Source organism: Rhineura floridana, chromosome 8, assembly GCF_030035675.1.
Source record: "Rhineura floridana isolate rRhiFlo1 chromosome 8, rRhiFlo1.hap2, whole genome shotgun sequence".
NCBI classification, from domain to species: Eukaryota; Metazoa; Chordata; class Lepidosauria; order Squamata; family Rhineuridae; genus Rhineura; species Rhineura floridana.
In genome coordinates, this window is record NC_084487.1 from 171,890 (window position 1) to 190,605 (window position 18,716).

The 18,716-nt window shown below is 43.7% G+C and overlaps 1 protein-coding gene across 9 annotated transcripts in view; it reads right to left on the bottom strand.

The window, feature by feature from the left end:
• The window catches only part of LOC133390051 (germ cell nuclear acidic protein-like), a 56,794-nt gene that overhangs the window by 34,146 nt on the left and 3,932 nt on the right, over window positions 1–18,716 (bottom strand). For 6 of the 9 annotated variants that reach the window (XM_061637894.1, XM_061637892.1, XM_061637893.1 and 3 more), the window contains exon 2: window positions 9,721–9,758. In XM_061637894.1, coding sequence (XP_061493878.1) covers window positions 9,721–9,758 — 38 coding nt within the window. Of the gene's footprint in view, window positions 1–9,720; window positions 9,759–18,310; window positions 18,366–18,716 lie in introns of all 9 variants that reach the window. The other 3 variants (XM_061637896.1, XM_061637897.1, XM_061637895.1) reach the window with 1 other exon arrangement.

Sequence of the window (18,716 nt, forward strand, 5' to 3'; positions counted from 1 at the left end):
CGGCTTCAGTAGCATCTTTCAGACACCAGGAAAAGACTCTCCAGTTCTTCTGAGTTTTTAATGCTATTTAAGATCCTCCCTTTATTTTACTGATGTTTGTAAACTTTGTTCTTACCTTTTATGCTGTTCCTATTATCTTTACAAGTTGCCTTGAGGGCAAATTATGGGAGTAATAAAAGCTTTGAATAACTATGAATACTGCTGTTTATTATTATTTATTAGATTTATATCCCGCCCTTTCTCCCAGTAGGAACCCAGGGCAGCAAACAAAAGCACTGAAAACACTTTAACACATCACAAAAACAGACTTTAAAATATGTTGCAACAACAAAAATGGAAACGGACTGCCTTCAAGTCGCTCCCGACTTATGGCGACCCTATGAATAGGGTTTTCATGGTAAGCGGTATTCAGAGATGGTTTACCATTGCCTCCCTCTGAGGCTGAGAGGCAGTGACTGGCCCAAGGCCACACAGTCAGCTTTGTGGCTGTGTGGGGATTTGAACCCTGGTCTTCCAGGTCATAGTCTAACACCTTAATCGCTACACCACACTGGCTCAACAAAACCACCATTAAAAACGTATTAAAACAAATCACAGAATCATAAAATAGTAGAGTTGGAAGGGGCATATAAGGCCACCAAGTCCAACCCCTTGCACAATGCAGGAATCCAAATCAAAGCATTCCCGACAGATGGCTGTCCAGCTGCCTCTTGAATGCCTCCAGTGTCGGAGAGCCCACTACTCTCTAGGTAATTGATTCCATTGTTGTATGGCTCTAACAGTTAGGAAGTTTTTCCTGACGTCCAGTTGAAATCTGGCTTCCTGCAACTTGAGCCCATTATTCCGTGTCCTGCACTCTGGGACGATCGAGAAGAGATCCCGGCCCTCCTCTATGTGACAACCTTTCATGTACTTGAAGAGTGCTATCATATCTCCCTTCAGTCTTCCCCAGGCTAAACATGCCCAGTTCTTTCAGTCTCTCCTCATAGGGCTTTGTTTCCAGTCCCCTGATCATCTTCGTTGCCATCCTCTGAACCCGTTCCAGTTTGTCTGCATCCTTCTTGAAGTGCGGAGACCAGAACTGGACGCAGTATTCAAGATGAGGCCTAACCAGTGCTGAATAGAGGGGAACTAATACTTCCTGCGATTTGGAAACTGTTAATGCAGCCAAATATAGCATTTGCCTTTTTTGCAGCCACATCACACTGTTGGGTCATATTCAGCTTGTGATCAACAGCAATTCCAAGATCCTTCTCACATGTCGTATTGCTGAGCCAAGTATCCCCCATCTTATAACTGTGCATTTGGTTTCTTTTTCCTAAGTGTAGAACTTTGCATTTATCCCTGTTGAATTTCATTCTGTTGTTTTGAGCCCAATGCTCTAGCGTATCAAGGTCTCTTTGAATTTTGTTTCTGTCTTCCACAGTATTAGCTATTCCTCCCAATTTTGTATCATCTGCAAATTTGATAAGCATGCTCTGCACCTCCTCATCCAAGTTGTTAATAAAAATGTTGAAGAGCACTGGGCCCAGGACAGAGCCCTGTGGTACCCCACTCATTACTTCTGCCCAGTTTGAGAAGGAACCATTGATAAGCACTCTTTGAGTACGATTCTGGAGCCAGCTGTGGATCCACCTAATAGTTGTTCCATCCAGCCCACATTTAGCTAGCTTGCTAATCAGAATATCATGGGGCACTTTGTCAAAAGCTTTGCTGAAGTCGAGGTATATTATGTCCACAGCATTCCCACAGTCTACAAGGGAGGTTACCTGGTTAAAAAATGAGATAAGATTAGTTTGGCAGGATTTGTTCTTGATAAATCCATGTTGGCTTCTAGTAGCCACTGCATTGTTCTGAAGGTGCTTACTGATTGACCGCTTTATGATCTGCTCCAGTTTTTCCAGGGATTGATGTTAGGCTGACTGGTCTGTAGTTCACCGGTTCCTCCTTTTTGCCCTTTTTGAAGATAGGGACAACATTAGCTCTCCTCCCGTCATCCGGCACTTCACCAGTCCTCCATGATTTCGCAAAGATAATAGAGAGCGGTTCTGAGAGTTCTTCAGCCAGTTCCTTCAATACTCTAAGATGCAGTTTATCGGGCCTTGCCGATTTGAACTCGTTCAAAGTGATTAGGTATTCCTTGACCATTTGTCTATCAATCTCAAGCTCCAATCCTGCCCCTTCTACTTCATGTTTCCCGGGAGGGTCACAGATCCATTTTTGGGAGAAGACTGAGCCAAAGTAGGAATTGAGCACTTCTGCCTTGTCTTTGTCATTTGTTATCATTTTGCCATCCTCATTGAGTAGCTGTGCCACCGTTTCTTTTCTCTGTTTTTTACTATGGACATACCTGAAGAAAGCTTTTTTGTTGCTTTTAGCATCCCTCACTAACCTCAGCTCATTCTCAGCTTTAGCCTTCCTGACACCATCCCTGCAATTCCGTGATACCTGCCTGTACTTTTCCTTTGTGGCCTGGCCTTCTTTCCACTTCCTGTATGTGCCCTTTTTTGTTTTCAGGTCATCTCTAAGCTTTTTATGAAGCCACTTTGGCTTCTTCTGTTGTTTTCCCCCTTTTTTCCTTGTTGGAATTACTTGCCATTGTGCTTTTAAAATTTCATTTTTTAGAAACTCCCACCCATCTTCAACTCCTTTTCTCATTAAGGTGGCTTGCCATGGAACCCTACTTACAATTGTTCTGAGTTTATTAAAATCAGCGTTCCTGAAGTCCAGGGTGCGCGTATGGCTACTCTCAGCTTTTGCTTCTGTTAAAATCAAGAATTCAAGTATGGTGTGGTCACTTTCCCCCAGAGTTCACTTCATCCACCAAATCATCTCTATTGGTTAGAATCAAGTCAAGGATAGCTTATCCTCTGGTTGCTTCCTCCACTTTTTGTAAGAGAAAATTATCTCCAACACAAGTCAGAAATTTTTTGGAGGGGCCATGTTTGGCAGAATTTGTCTCCCAAGAGATATCGGGATAATTGAAATCCCCCATTACTACTACATCATGCCTTCTCGAAACATTGGCAATTTGCTTTTCAAAAGTTAAATTCTCGTCTTCTCCTTAATTGGGTGGTCGGTAAATAGATTCCAAGCACCACATTCCTTTTATTACTTGCCCCATTAATTTTAATCCAGACACTAACAGCCAAAAAACCTTGCAGTTTAAGAATGTACCTATAGCCCACAGATATTTCTATCAAACTTTAAAAAGCAGGGAAATTGGGCAGCTATAGTGAATGCACCAGGGGAGCAGGAGACCTGAACTCCTCTCTGAGATATTGTACTGCCCTACAAATTGGTCAAAATGCAAACACCATTTGGGTTGGTCTTTCACAGTCCAATCCACTTCCTGTGTAGCTTGGAAGAATTTGGTAACATGTGCCTCTGAGCACATGGTGAGTGGTGGCAACACTTGCCATCTCCAAAAATAGAGAATTATATTTTTGTATGTTTGTTGGTGTTCTTCTTACTTTGCTTCTTTCCTGTGTTACTAATGTTTCCAGAGAATCTAAACCAGAAAATTTTATTTCCCTCATTTTTCATCCTAGAAATCTGTGTCAAATTTATTTTCATTAATTTCAAAGTCTTTTTAATGGTCAATGTCATATGACGGTGAAAACAGGATTTTGTGTTTCAAATTGGAGGTTATGTTCTATTTCTATTTTGGGTGCATTAACAGTTGAATCTGAAACTGTAGTTTGATGTAAAATCAGACTGATTACAAGATGTTGCTACTTCAGCAATGACTCTAGCTGTTGGAAAAAAGAGGAGGCATATTTTCAGCCTATGTTTAAACCACTTTATTTAAAGCAAAGTGATCACGATCAATTAAAAACATAGAGCACACCTAGAATTTTGCTAGAATATATTTCACCTCCCACTGTTTTATCTTGTGCAAATTGAGACACTTCTGAAGTCCACTGGAGACTATTCTGCAGAACTCAGTGCCATTATTCCACAATTATGTTTGGAGTTTTTTTAGTGTAAATTTTGCAAAATGTTGCTGTACTTCACATATTCATAGAAATAAAAGCAAAAGAAAATGATTTCCTATAGGAAACTTCACTAAAATTGCAAAGTACATCAGACATATTTAAAGTGACCATCTGAACTATATCAACTGTCTTAATAATGTTGCGTCCTCCCTGCTTAAACAAGATCAGCACAGCACATGTCTTCTTTCTATTATTTGGGCTGATTGCATGTGTTGCCACCACTCCCTATATGCTGAGATGCACGTTACCGAATTCTTCTAAGCTACACAGCAAGTGGATTGGACTGTGAAAGACCAACCCAAATTGTGTTTACATTTTGACAAATTTGTAGGGCAGTACAATATCTCAGAGAGGAGGTCAGGTGTCCTGCTCCCCTGGTGCATTCACTATAGCTGCTCAATTTCCCTGCTTTTTAAAGTTTTAGAAATATCTGTGGGCTATAGGTACATTCTTAAACCACAAGGGTTTTTGCCTATTAGTGAATTTCCCTGCTTTTTAATCTGGGAGGTAAGAAATGGGATCCTGTGCAAGTTTGCTGAGAATGGATTGATCATTTGCATGCTTGAGTTCAGTGGGATTTACTCCCCTGCAATCATGCTTAGGATAGGTGAAACTGACCACAGGGATGGGGGAGGAGGAGGGAGGGATGGAAAGGTAGAGGGGAGGACTGAGATGGGAGCAGGGGAGAAGGACAGATGTGATAATTTGCATGCTTATTGAGTTCAGTGGGATTTACTCCCATGCAACCATGCTTAGGATAGGTAAAACTGACCAGGGGGGAGGGATGGAGGGCTGAAGTGGGCAGGGGACGAGAAAGAAGGAAGAGGGGAGGGGAGGAGAAAGAGGAAAGGGGAAGGAGAGGAAAGGCAGGTCTGATCATTTGCATGATTATTGAGTTCAATCAGATTTACTCCTATGCAATCAAACCAGTAGTTTTCCGGGCCCAATTCAAGGTGTTGGTGTTAACCTTTATATCCCTATACGGTTTCGGCCCGGTTTATCTGAAGGAGCACCTCCAGCGTCACCAATTATGCCGCCCAACAAGATCCGCCACGCAGGGCCTTCTCTCAATCCCACCAACAAAAGTAGCTAGGTTGGTGGGGACTAGAGAGAGGGCTTTTTCGGTGGCGGCCCCCACTCTCTAGAATTCCCTCCCGTTCGATCTCCGACATGCCCCTTCCCTGGATACCTTCCGCTGAGCATTAAAAACTTGGCTGTTTGGTCAGGCCTTTGGGACTATTGGGATGGGCTAATTATATACTCAATGCCCGTTGCTATGTATTACAATTGCTGCTATTCTGTCACTGTTGATTATTTGTATTTTATTGTATTTATTGTATTTACTGTATTTTGTATTTTATTGAATTTAATATGTACGCCGCCTTGAGTGTCTTCGGCCAGATAGGCGGCCTAAAAATTAAATTATTATTATTATTTTATTATGATTAGGATAGGTAAAACTGACCATGGGGAGTTAGCAGATTGGAGGGGTGCAAAGGAAGGGAGAGGGGAGGGCAGATTTGATCATTTGCATGCTTATAGAGTTCAATGGTATTTACTTCCGTGCAATCATGCTTAAGATAGGTAAAACTGACCATGGGGAGGAAGGGAAGGGGGAGGAGGAAGGGAAGGATGGGATTGGAGGGAGCGGAGGAGGGAGGGGCAAAGGAAGGGGGAGGGAAGGGGATAGGAGGGAGAAGGGAGGGTGTGTTTGGTCATTTGCATACTTTTTAAGTTCAATGGGATTTATTTCTGTGCAATCATGTTTGAAAATGGAAATGGACTGCCTTCAAGTCGACCGGACTTATGGCGACCCGTTGAATAGGGTTTTCATGGTAAATGGTACTCAGATAAGGTTTTACCATTGCCTTCCTCTGAGACTGAGAGGCAGTGACTGGCCCAAGGTCACCCAATGAGCTTCATGGCTGTGTGGAGATTCGAACTCTGGTCTCCCAGGTCGTAGTCCAACACTGACCAGGGGGAGGACTGGGCAGAAGGAAGCCCCTTTCCTTTCCAAAAGGAAAACATTGTGAACAGTATCATTGCTTTTCAGCGTTCCCCCCCCCTTTTTATTCTACAGCAGGCACATGTAGCCTCCCACTAGGGTTGCCAGGTTCAGGGCCTGAGACTGATCCTGTATCTTTAGGAGAAGAGAATGTTAGCCAAGTCTTTTTGCAACACTGTAATGGGAAAAACCATAAGGTGGAATTCTCTCTTCTCCCTGCACAACTTTTAAAGATACAGAAGACGTCTTGGAGGCCGGGCCTGGCAACTATTCTGGCATGTTGCAAGAACACCTGCACTTGGCTGACTTTCTCTTCTCCTAAAGATACAGGATCAGCCTCAGGCCCTGAACCTGGCAACCCTACCTCCCACCCAAATTTAAAACAAAGCTGCCCCTGGCCACATCCACACCAGGCCTCTATTACAGTTTGGACAATCATTATTTATTTATTTATTGTATTTATATACCACCCCAAAGCCGAAGCTCTCTGGGCGGTTTACAATAACTAAAATCATTAAAAACAAATATACAAATTTAAAAACACATCATTTAAAAACAATTTAAAACACAATTTAAAATAATTCATCATGGCTTCTCTCAAAGCCATGGCTCAAAGGCAATCATGGCTTCTCTCAAAGAATCCTGGGAAGTGTAGTTAGTGAAGGGTGCTGAGAGTTGCTAGGAAACGCCCTGTTTCCCTCACAGACCTTCAATCAGAGTGGCTGACTGTTAAACCATTCTCTCAGGGGAATAGGAGTCTCTTAGCACCCTTCACAAACTACACTTCCCAGGATTCTTTGAGGGAAGCCATGACTATCTCACATGAAATCAAGCCTGGTGTGGGTGTGGCCCCCTGATTAGCCAAGCCCAGCAGCTGTGAGGCTTTTAGAACTCTGACAGTTGGTTCTTACTGAGCATGCCCCGCGTTATCATTGGCTTCAAGCCAAAATTTCTTAAATTAATTAAAAATCAGCCAGACCTTTTTTAAACTTTTAAACTGCAGAATATGAAGGTCAGAGTATGGGCCAAGGTCAGTATTAGCATTACAGGTACTTGTGAACATGGCTGATTTTTAATGAATTTCAACAGATTATGAGAACTCTCAGAGAAAAAAGTCCAAAAGGGTTCTGGGGTTTCTCTCTCTCTCTTTAGACTTTGAACTCTCTATTCTCTCTGACTGTTTTGTGTATCGCCATGAAAATTGACAGGGTTGTTAAGCAAGCGTTTCTGAGTTCAGGACTGTAAGTTTGGTAAGGTTTTATTCTGAAATGAGTTTATGGGAAGCATCAGAATGGCATGGGGGGTATTTTCAATTTAACATTGCGGAATGTGAAAAATCCACGCTGGCTATAGTATACAGCCACTCTTGTGGCTGTATAATACTCTCGGTGGAGATACCAAGCTCATCTTCCTGTATTTCTGTGCAGGGATATATATTTTTAACATATAGCGCGACTCCACCTCCCTTTTTATTCCTTCTGTTCTTTTTGAACAAGTTATATCCTTCAATTGCTGTATTCCAGTCATGGGAGTCATCCCACCAAGTTTCAGGTATACCTATTAAGTCATAATTGCCCTCCTGTATTAAGAGTTCAAGTTTGTCCTGCTTGTTTCCCATGCTCTGTGCATGAGTACACAGACATCGAAGACCATGTGATTTATGGCTTGGCTTCCTTACTACATTTTTCTTAGGACTGTCACTGGTCCCTATTACAGCCGATCTCTCTGTTCCTGTTACTGTGCACAAGCCTTCATCAGTTGTTACCACCACATTTACGTCTCCCTCCCCCTTAGGATTCAGTTTAAAGGCCTCCTGATGAACTTCTCCATGCTGTGGCCAAACACATTCTTCCCAGTCCTTGTGAGATGCAACCCATCACTTGGCAGCAATCCATCTTCCAGGAAGCATAGCCCGCGGTCCCAGAATCCAAATCTCTCACATCGGCACCACCTTCGTAGCCATTCATTCACACGGAGTATTTTTCTTTCTCTTTGTACTCCTCTTCTAAGTACTGGAAGGATGGATGAAAAAACTGGGCCCCAAAGTCCAGTTTCCTTCCCAGAGCTTCAAAGTCTGATGTGATTTCTTCATAGCTCCGTTTGGCAGTATCATTTGTTCCCACATGGATGAGGAGAAAGGGATACCTGTTGGTGGGCTTGATGAGTTAATCTGTCCTCCTGGTAGACAGCATACCTGGCGAATCCACGGATCTTCTCTGCATACTTGGGTTTCGATTCCACGTAGTAGGGAGTCTCCCACTACTAGTGCTCTTCTCTTCTTGTTGTTGTAGGGCGAGGTTTCATTGGCCTTGCTTGATTGAGTTTCAGCCTCTTGCTCATTGTCGCACGGGGTCTCCTGTAATTCTTTCACCACAGGCTGTCCTCCAGTCTCACCCTCGGGTAGTTGAAAACAGTTCCATAGTTCCACTGGTGAAAGGTGTCTTCTAGCTCTTTGCCCCTAACTGTCACCCTTTCCCACGGAGTTTCCTCCACTTTGTTGTTCCTCTCCAAAGCAGTCTCCTTTTCTGCTACCACATGCTGTTGCTCTTCCACCTCCACTTCTCTTTGCTGCTGTTGTTCCAGCATTCTGTCTAAGAACTCTTCATCTTCTCTTATAGTCCTCAGTGTGGCCACCCGCCGTTCCAGGCCTCTCACTTTTTCTTCCAACAGTGCCACGAGCTTGCACTTGTTGCACGTGTATGCCATGTTGTTCTCAGGCAAGAAAACAAACATGGCACACACCTTGCAGGTCACAACCACTGGAGTATCCTTCCCATTCATACTCTCTTCTATCTTAGGGGAGGGAATTCCAAAGGGTAGGTGCCGCCACACTAAAGGTCCCTTTCCTATGTTGTGTGGAACAGACCTCCTGATAAGATGGTATCTGCAGGAGGCCCTCACCTGCAGAGCGCAGTGATCAACTGGGCATATAAGGGGTAAGGTGATCTTTCAAGTATCCTGGTCCCAAGCTATATAGGGCTTTGTACACCAAAACTAGAACCTTGAACTTAGCCCACTAGCTAACGGGCAGCCAGTGCAATTCTTTCAGCAGCGGGGTGACATATTGGCAATACCCTGTCCCAGTGAGTAGTCTCATCGCCACATTTTGCACCAACTGCAGCTTCCGGACTGATCTCAAGGGTAGCCCCACATAGAGCACATTACAGTAATCCAGCCTGAAGGTTACCAGTACATGGACAACAGTGGTCAGGCTATACCAGTCCAGAAAAGGCCACAGCTGTCTTACCAGCTGAAGCTGGTAAAAGGCACTCCTAGACACTGAGGTCACCTGGGCCTCTAGCGGCAAAGATGGATCCAGGAGCACCCCCAGACTATGGACCTGCTCTTTCAGAGGGAGTAAGACCTCATCCAAAGCAGGCAACTTACCAATTATCCAAACATGGGAACCACCAACCCACAGCATCTCCATCTTGCTAGGATTCAGATCCAGTTTATTGGTCTTCATCCAGCCACCGGGCCAGGGCTTGCATGGCCTCTCCCAATTCAGATGTAACAGAGAAATAGAGCTGGGTATCATCAACTCTCCTCTAATCTCCTGATGACACTTGGAGAATCACAGGTTCCCCCACCACTATATTGGAACCATAGAATGGGAAGGGACTTTGAAGGTCATTCAGTCCAAGCCCCTGCTCAATGAAGGCCATCCAGAAAACAGATAAAAATATCTACCCCCTGCAGCAGTTAGCTTTTACTTACAGTTTTCAAATTCATCATCACTGCTTGAAGATGATGAGCTGCAAAACAGACAACAGAATAAGACGTGTAGCTAGTTATTTATGCAGCCATGTTCTAAGTCAATAATTAAAGTGGCACAAAAACAGAACTTGGCACTATACACAGAAAGAAGGTTCAGTCAAAATTCCTTTCAGTGATACACAGCAGCGAACACATAATGTTCTGACATTCACAACTATGTACAGAAGAAAGCTTGCCTTTCAACTGGTTTAGTGTAAAGTGCTCTGATGGATGAATCTCTCAACACTGAGTTTCTCTGGGTTGTATTCAGCAAAGTACTGCTCAGAGTAGCACTGAATACCATCCTCTGCATGTTCAGCATTGCCTCACTCAAAGCTACGGCCTGTCTGTGTTGGAAGTCAAAATAACCTGGGTTTCACAGCCAGATGAAGACAAGACCCAAGCATGCAAACAGATGTATAAAAGTCTGCATGGTGTGGAGAAAGCAGATAGAGAAAGGTTCAGGACAGACAAAAGAAAGTACTTCCTCATACAGCAAATAGTAAAATTTACCCCCACAAGTTGCAGTCATAGCCAGCAACTTGGATGGCTTTAAATGACAAATTCATGGATGAGAGGCTATCAGTGGCTACTTGCCACAATGGCAATGGTCTGCCTCCACTGTCAGAGGCAGTATGTCTCCAAACACCACATGCTGGGAATCACCATGAGGAGAGCTGCTGTTGCACTTGGGTCCTGCTTATCAGCTTTCTGTTAGGGCATCTGGCTGGCACTGTGAGGAGAACAGGATGCCAGACCAGAGAAGCCTTTGGTCTGATCTAGCAGGGCTCTTCTGATGTTCCCAACCTTCACGTTCAACATGTGGAGGCACCAAAGCAACAGTGCAATCACTCCAGGATTACTCCCCATGTTGGGAAACATTTTTATATACATTTTCTCAATTCCAGTTCTCTTTGGAAGAGCATCTATATATGTCCCCATGCCTCTGTACATGAAGGCCCCATATTTTATTTATTTATTTATTTATTTATTTTATTAAATTTATTAGTCGCCCATCTGGCTGGTTATTCAGCCACTCTGAGCGACGTACAACATAAAAACATACAAATTACATTAGAGCATTAAAAAACTCAAACAATGATAATAAAACCTGTTTCATAATTCTTCTTGAAGTTTTTGTATGAAGTTATGTAAGTGACTTCCTTGGGAGTTTCAGTGTCTTTGGGATTTTCGGGGGGGTATATACTGTTTCTTGGGATTGTTCCACGCAGCAAGTTAATCAAGTGCAGCAATATGGAGTCGCATCTACCACATTGAACATAAGAACATAAGAAGAGCCTGCTGGATCAGGCCAGTGGCCCATCTAGTCCAGCATCCTGTTCTCACAGTGGCCAACCAGGTGCCTGGGGGAAGCCCGCAAGCAGGACCCGAGTGCAAGAACACTCTCCCCTCCTGAGGCTTCCGGCAACTGGTTTTCAGAAGCATGCTGCCTCTGACTAGGGTGGCAGAGCACAGCCATCACAGCTAGTAGCCATTTATTGCCCTGTCCTCCATGAATTTGTCTAATCTTCTTTTAAAGCCGTCCAAGCTGGTGGCCATTACTGCATCTTGTGGGAGCAAATCCCATAGTTTAACTATGTGCTGAGTAAAGAAGTACTTCCTTTTATCTGTCCTGAATCTTCATGCTTTCTTCATGCTACTTCTGAGCACTGGCAAAGTTATTTGGATACAGAAAGACAGTGATCAAAGACCCATCAGTCCATGCGGTCAGTTATCCTGCCTCCTCCGCTTAGTAACAGCCTTCCGCCGGCTCTCCACAGCAGCTGCATTACCATCTCTTTAGGGAATAATTATTACTAGCCATTCCGCTCGCTCATTCACACTGTGGGCTTTTGTTGTGCCGGCCTGAGCACAGAGATAGGAAAATACGGTATCAAAGCCCGTTGTCCAGAGCTTCTTGGTTCCTTTCCCCCTCTCCCCTTGGGCGGAAGTGAAAGATGCCCAGAGAAAACAAGGGACAAAACCAAAGTTTAGCTACAATTGGGCTGTGGCGTGTCTACCCAGAAACAAAAGGGAGCAGCAGAAAATACTTTTTCACGTGCAAACAAATTGTGGAAAATGTGGAGATTTTCTTAATTAAAGTTTTTCTTTTAAAAAAAAAAAAGTTTTGTAAAAATGGCATGCCTGTATCAATTAGATTTCGTTCCTCAAGACGCTTCCATGCCAGCAGTGGAGCAATCACCCTGGGAGTGGGGTACCACTTTCATATCTCTGATATTAACTATCACAGATAACAGTTTGCATCATACAGTCATCAGATATCTGTTCTATGCTCTGAATTTCTTTAATTGGTCATCTATCCTACAGAGCTGTAAAGAAAGAAACCCTGCATGAATTTAAATTACTTATTTATTTGTTAAATTTATAACCCACCCTTCTTCCCAGTAGGAGCCCAGGGCAGCAAACAAAATGCCAATACCTCTCATGTCTTGATCTCCTCATCAAGCAATTTAAATGACTACTCCCAGTCGATAAATCCCCACGACTGGTCTTTGGACTATCATTTACCAACTAACCCACTAAAGGAGGAAACGCACACCAAAAGCCTTGCTGAAGAACTGCAGGATGCAGGGTTTAACAATGACTTAACCCTGAGGGATGATGAGATCCCCTCTGAAATAGTAACTGTTGACGCCATTGACGAACCCCAGGAATACAAAAAACCCCTATCAGAGACTCAGCCCACAAACAAATCTTTAATTCATCAGAATGTCACAGGACTGAATCTGCCGTCGTTAGGCTGGGCTATGGCTGTTACAGACGAACTGAGACTGATGAAAACGTACATTACTGAAACAAATAATCTACTAACAACTCTAATCAAGCTTTTGAGGCAGCCTCAGACAGTGGATGTAAATCCCCCTGACTCTATTCCACATGCTTCAGCTACCCGAGAAGGCTCATTACGGAAGCCTGAACTGAAAGCTAACAACGTCAAGGCAATGCAATTGGATACCCGAAAAGTAAAAAAAAACAAAGAAATCAAAGAATATAAAAAATTACAAATCTGCTGCCGCAAGGAAAATGAATTTTAAACCCCTATTCAAGCTACTAGATGCTCCAATAAAAATACAGCAAGCTCCCGTGCAAAATAACGAAATAAAAACGCCTCCAAGTGCCAGCCCTCAGCATCCGAACAAACCAAGCCTCTTGAACAGAGAACCCAAATCTCTAGTTGAGTCCTGTACAGAAACACCAAATAATAAACCCAGCGTCTCAGATGCCGACAAATCCTCGGGCTTACACCATTTTCAGCCAAGACACTGTAACGCTTCAAATTGGAACCTTCAACTGTTAAGAGATAAATTAGCAGTAACTTTTTTATTCACAACATCGAGATACGGGCCCATCACTTCGTTAAGGCAATATTTTGAATCCAGCCTCAGATCTTATCTCCACAGCATTTCAAACAGAACCTGCGTCAAACACATGACTCATTTTTATTCACACGCCTCTGAAAGGCGCGTTATATTCACCTTCCAATCAACTGGCATCGCAGACCGGATATATAAAATCAGAGAGGACCTCTATACCCATGGCATCCGGATCCAACGATACTTTGTAAATAAGACCTCACCGCCCTCGCTTTTTAGCCACTCTCTCCAAACAAAAAATGAGAGATCTCGATCTCAAACTCTCCCTAGTAGGCAGGAAAACCATGAACACTTCAGCCCTTTTAGCGTTTCGTCTCAACGCCGACCTCAGTTTAATTGGCAAGAGGATCCCGCTCCTGAAGAGCTCCTACTCATGGAATCCTACGACCACCTTCCAAAATCAGAGCAGGAAGGAATTATCCAAAGATTGACTCACCTAATTCAAAATTTAACCAGAAGAAACCCTGAAACGAAAGGAGGCGATTTACCTCAAGGTCCTTCTCTAGATGCAGATAACCTTATTAAATCTCCCTATAGAATAGCAATGAACCAACCTTGCTCACAATTTTCGCTAACAAGCAACAATAATAAGCCCCCAAACAATATAAAAGGATGGGGGCCACCCAGATCTTATTACTATGACCCGATCCCGGGTGTAGCTAATCCAGCAACAAGCTCCACTTGGCTTGAGATGCGCCTATTGCACTCAGATGAATTGGGCTCTCCAACTGGTACTCGGGAGATCAAACCTAACTCCCCCCTTAAAACCACACGAGCCCCTAGAGTAATTTCTAACGTAAGTACACTCACTCCGGAAATAAACATTATCACCCCATATCCGTGACCACAGCTAAATGTAAAAATAAAAACAAACAGTCCATTTCCCAATTCTAACTGCCGAATGGGCTCTAATCCAACACGTTTCGCGAAAGGACTCTCCTTCCCCTTTTTCTATAATATCATGGAACATAGCTGGCTGGAAAAACAAGACGCCAGACTTAGAGGTAATGCAGTTTTTACAAATATTTGACATTATCTATTTACAGGAAACATGGCTTACATCTGGGGAGAATATCGAACTTGAAGGCTATAAATCATGGTCGAAACCCGCCACTAAAATAGCACATAAAGGTCAAGGAAGAGGCGGCTTGGCCTTTTTGGTTGCCTCGAACATCACCACCCATATTATAGACCTTAAAGTAGAGACCCCCGATTCCGCTTTAACATTAGGCTTGAAGATACCCGGTTTCCCGCCTTTTATCTGCATAAATATATACATTCCACCGATAAACTCAACTTCATGTGAACCCCCCTGGCCATTACTGGAATCATTACTAGAAGTTCTCCAAAGTAAATTCCCATCCTATGAACTACTCCTAGGTGGTGATTTCAATGCTAGGATGGGACCATTCCACCCCCATAGCGATGCTATTTCTCATAAACCACTGACGGATATCCAATCTTCGACCAGACCCGCCAGCGATCATACAATAAGCATGGTTTAGCCCTTCTCCAAACAATCCAAAAATTTGCACTGACCTGCCTGAACGGCTCCCCCTTGGACCTCTCCAAAGGGCCCTTTACTTATCTATCAGGGTCAGGGGCCTGCTCAGTAGACTATTTTCTAACCACCTTTTCCCTAATTAAAAGAATTAAAGAATTTAAAATCCTTGCGAGGCCAGAAAGCGACCACCTCCCTCTAAGGTTAATCCTCATACCCTCCATTGCCAACAGTACTTTTACCCCAGGGGTTTCAAAGAAAAATCTTCCACGTACCTTTAGACGTCTCAAATGGTCAACCAAGATAGGAACAAGAGCCCACTGCTTAATAACATCTAACCCATTTCCCCTTCTACGTCAACTAATTATAACAAAACCCCAGAATAATCTAAGGGAGTATGAATCTTTAATAGACCAGCTCAGCCCACGGATCACAGCCTTAACGGTGGCTTGGGTCCCAGCCCAATCCAGATCCTGGTTCGACAAAGAATGCAGACTCTCGAAGAAACAACTCACTAAGCAAATCAAAATATTTCGTTCTAATAATCACCCTGCTACTCTCCAAAACCTAATTGTACAAAGAAGATCCTATAAAACACTGCTTAAAAACAAAAAACACTCCTATTACCAGGCAAACTGGAGGACCTTAGATAACGCAGCTCGAAAGGGAAACAAGGCAGTCTTCTGGCGATGTCTACAGGGGAAACTCGACCCAGAAAACAATACCCCGATGCCCCCTATAATTCAAGGGGCCTGGATAGCTCACTTCAGTTCAATCTTTGGCAGTTTCCATCCTACCAAAGCTGTAGACATCCCTGAAATATTGACTGACCTTCCGCTCTGGCCACCAGTTACCATCGAGGAAATTACAACGCTAATGTCCACCTTGAAAGCTGGGAAAGCCCCAGGGGAGGACATGCTACCACCTGATCTCTTCCTCCAAGATTCATCTTGGTGGGCCCCATTGTTTGCAGCTCTTTTCACTTACATAAATAAAACTGGCAATATTCCCCAGGGCTGGCTCACCAGTATCGTAGTCCCTATCTATAAAAAGGGTGACCCTACGAAACCAGCCAATTACCAGCCAATCAGCCTCCTGGATGTCTCATCCAAACTCTATGGCCATTTGCTATTAAATAAATTAAACGAGTGGGAACAATCTAACCTAATAATACACGAAGAGCAGGCAGGCTTCAGAGCCAATAGATGTACCATCGACCAGGCCTTTATTCTACACCATTTAATAAAAAAAACAAGAACCAAAGTGTGGCCATCTCTCTATATTGCATTTGTTGACTTTACTGCAGCCTTTGACACAGTCGATAGAGGGCTACTCTGGCAGAAATTGGCCCAAACAAACATTGACCTAAGGCTCCTCTGGTTGATTAGAGCCCTCCATCAATCTAATACGATCCAGGTTCGCCTGGACCAAAATGGCTCTCTATCACCTAAAATTCCTGTCCACAGAGGGGTGAAGCAGGGTTGTACACTTGCTCCCTTCTTGTTTAACTTTTTCATTAATGACTTGGTAACGGCACTATCATCGCCCACCTTCTTCCCCCCCTCCATAGGGACCAAAAAGATTTCAACCCTTCTTTACGCCGACGATGCGGCTCTTTGCTCCCTAACCAAAATCAGCCTTAAAAGAATGCTCTTAAAACTAGAGGAATATTGCCAATCCCAGAACCTAGCGATAAATCAATCTAAATCTAAAATCATGATATGCGGCAAATTTATGAACACCAAAAACAACTGGTCTTTAAACGGGGTCCCCATTGAACAAGTCTCTAACTTTAAATATCTCAGAATTCACCTGTCTAATAGACTCTCTTGGGCTCCACAGCTAAAAGCAGCGACTTTAGCGGGTACCCAGATTCTGGGCCTAGCTAAAAGGGTTTTTTTCACCCATGGTGGCCAACTTATTCTCCCCATGCTCAAAATTCTCAAAACTAAAATACTCCCGAAGATCCTATATGGATCAGAGCTGTGGAGAACATCTGCTAGAACCACCTTAGAGCCAATTCAAAATCAATTCATGAAACAGGTGCTAGGCCTTCCATCGGGGACTCCGACTCCCCACCTCAGAGCGGAGCTAGGCCTCCCCTCAATCGCAGCACGTATCGATCTAGCCCACATTCGCTACTGGCTTAGAATCCTCAAAATGGATGACTCTGCCTTGGTCAAACAGTGCTGGTATGAACAATTGCGATCTGGTGGTTGGGCATCAGATTGCAGCACAATACTCTCTAAATATGAACTTTCCCAAGATAAACTGCTGGAATTAAACAAAGCTGCCCTCCGCAAATGGTTTTTTGACTGTGATGCTCACCAGGACCGGGCATCTATAATGACAGCTCCCTTTTCGCCCTGGTATCCCCATTTCAAACTCAACCACTCTCTGACAAACTACGTGAGCACGCTCGATAGAGCTAATATTAGAAGGGCTTTTACTGCCCTCCGTTTTCAGGCCATGCCAACAGCTTACTTAGAAGGCCGTTATAGTGGCATACCTGTGGCTTAACGCCTTTGTATATACGGCTGCAAGGCCATAGAGGATTTAGCTCACTATTTACTTTATTGCCCACTCTATGAAAATCCTAGATGGAAGTTCTTATCGCCTTTTTTAGAGGTTTTAGTACCCTGTCCAGATAAGGAATTGGTCAGTATGCTTTTATGCGATAATTTTAACCCAGTGACTATTGCAGTAGCCAATTTTGCTCTGGCAGCTCAAAAACTAAGAGAATCTTTCGTCATAAATTCTCCAAGCTCAATATAGCCACTTATTATTTTACAAAATGTAATAAATTTTTAACGGAAAGCATGTATGTATTTCTACCTGTATCTGTATTTGTGCATAAGGCCTATGGCTCAAAGTCACAATAAAATTAACTACTAACTAAAACAAAACACTAAAAACACTCTACAAATATCATAAAAACAGACTTTAAGGTATATTAAAACAAAACATCTTTAAAAACATGTTAAAACATCTTTTTTAAAAAAGCTTTCAAAACATCTCAGAAAGTAATTCCAACATAGACGCAGACTGGGATAAGGCCTCTACTTAAAAGGGTTGTTGAAAGAGGAAGGTCTTCAGCAGGCACTGAAAAGGCAACAGAGGTGGTGCCTGTTTAATATTTAAGGGGAGGGAATTCCACAGGGTAGGTGCCGCCACACTATGGTATCTGCAAGAGGCCCTCATCTGCAGAGTGCAGCAATCGACTGGGTATATAAGGTATCCTGGTCCCAAGTTGTACAGTAGGACCCCGCTTTACGGAGCTTCACTTTGAGGTGCTTCACTAATGCGGCAGTCTCAATTAGATGCAATTAGACTAAAGCACCACTCATACGGCGCTTTTACGGTGGTTTTCGGGCATCGCGCACCATTCTATTCAATGAGTTCTGCTTTTCAGCCATTTTTGCTTTACAGAGGGGGTCCGGAACGTAGCCTGCCATATGAGTGGGGCCCTACTGTCTAGGGCTTTGTACACCAAAACCAGAACCTTGAACTTGGCCCGGCAGCTGACGGACACTTTAAATCAGCACATTAAGATAGATCAGAGTATAACACTTGCCACCTCTAATCAGAGGTTTCACAGTGGCATGTAAGGCACAGAAAAAGGAGCTCATTGCCTTTACCATTAAGAACTACTCACCCATTGGCCTTCCGCAGCCTGCATTCTGGGGGCACTTTCTGCTGGGCCATTGGACCTAACAAACAGACACACACAAGCGCCGTAAGAACACAAGGAACCGCCTGACCCCCAGCAGCCCATCTAGTCTTCTGCCTGGCAGAAGTTCTCTGGGAAAGGAGTCTTCCGGGCTACCCAAGAGCCTTTCAAGCCACAGGTGCCGAGGTCTGCACCCGGGGCCCGCCATGGCACAGAATGGCCTCTCCATCACGTGGGCCCTTCCCATTTCCACCAGCGGTGGGGTGAGGAAGCGGTTGGCGACATTTATTTATTCGACTTATTATTTGACTTATTAGTCGCTTATCTGGCTGAATTGTCAGCCACTCTAATCCATTGCATTGTGCTGTATTGCGCTTTTAATGTTTTTCAT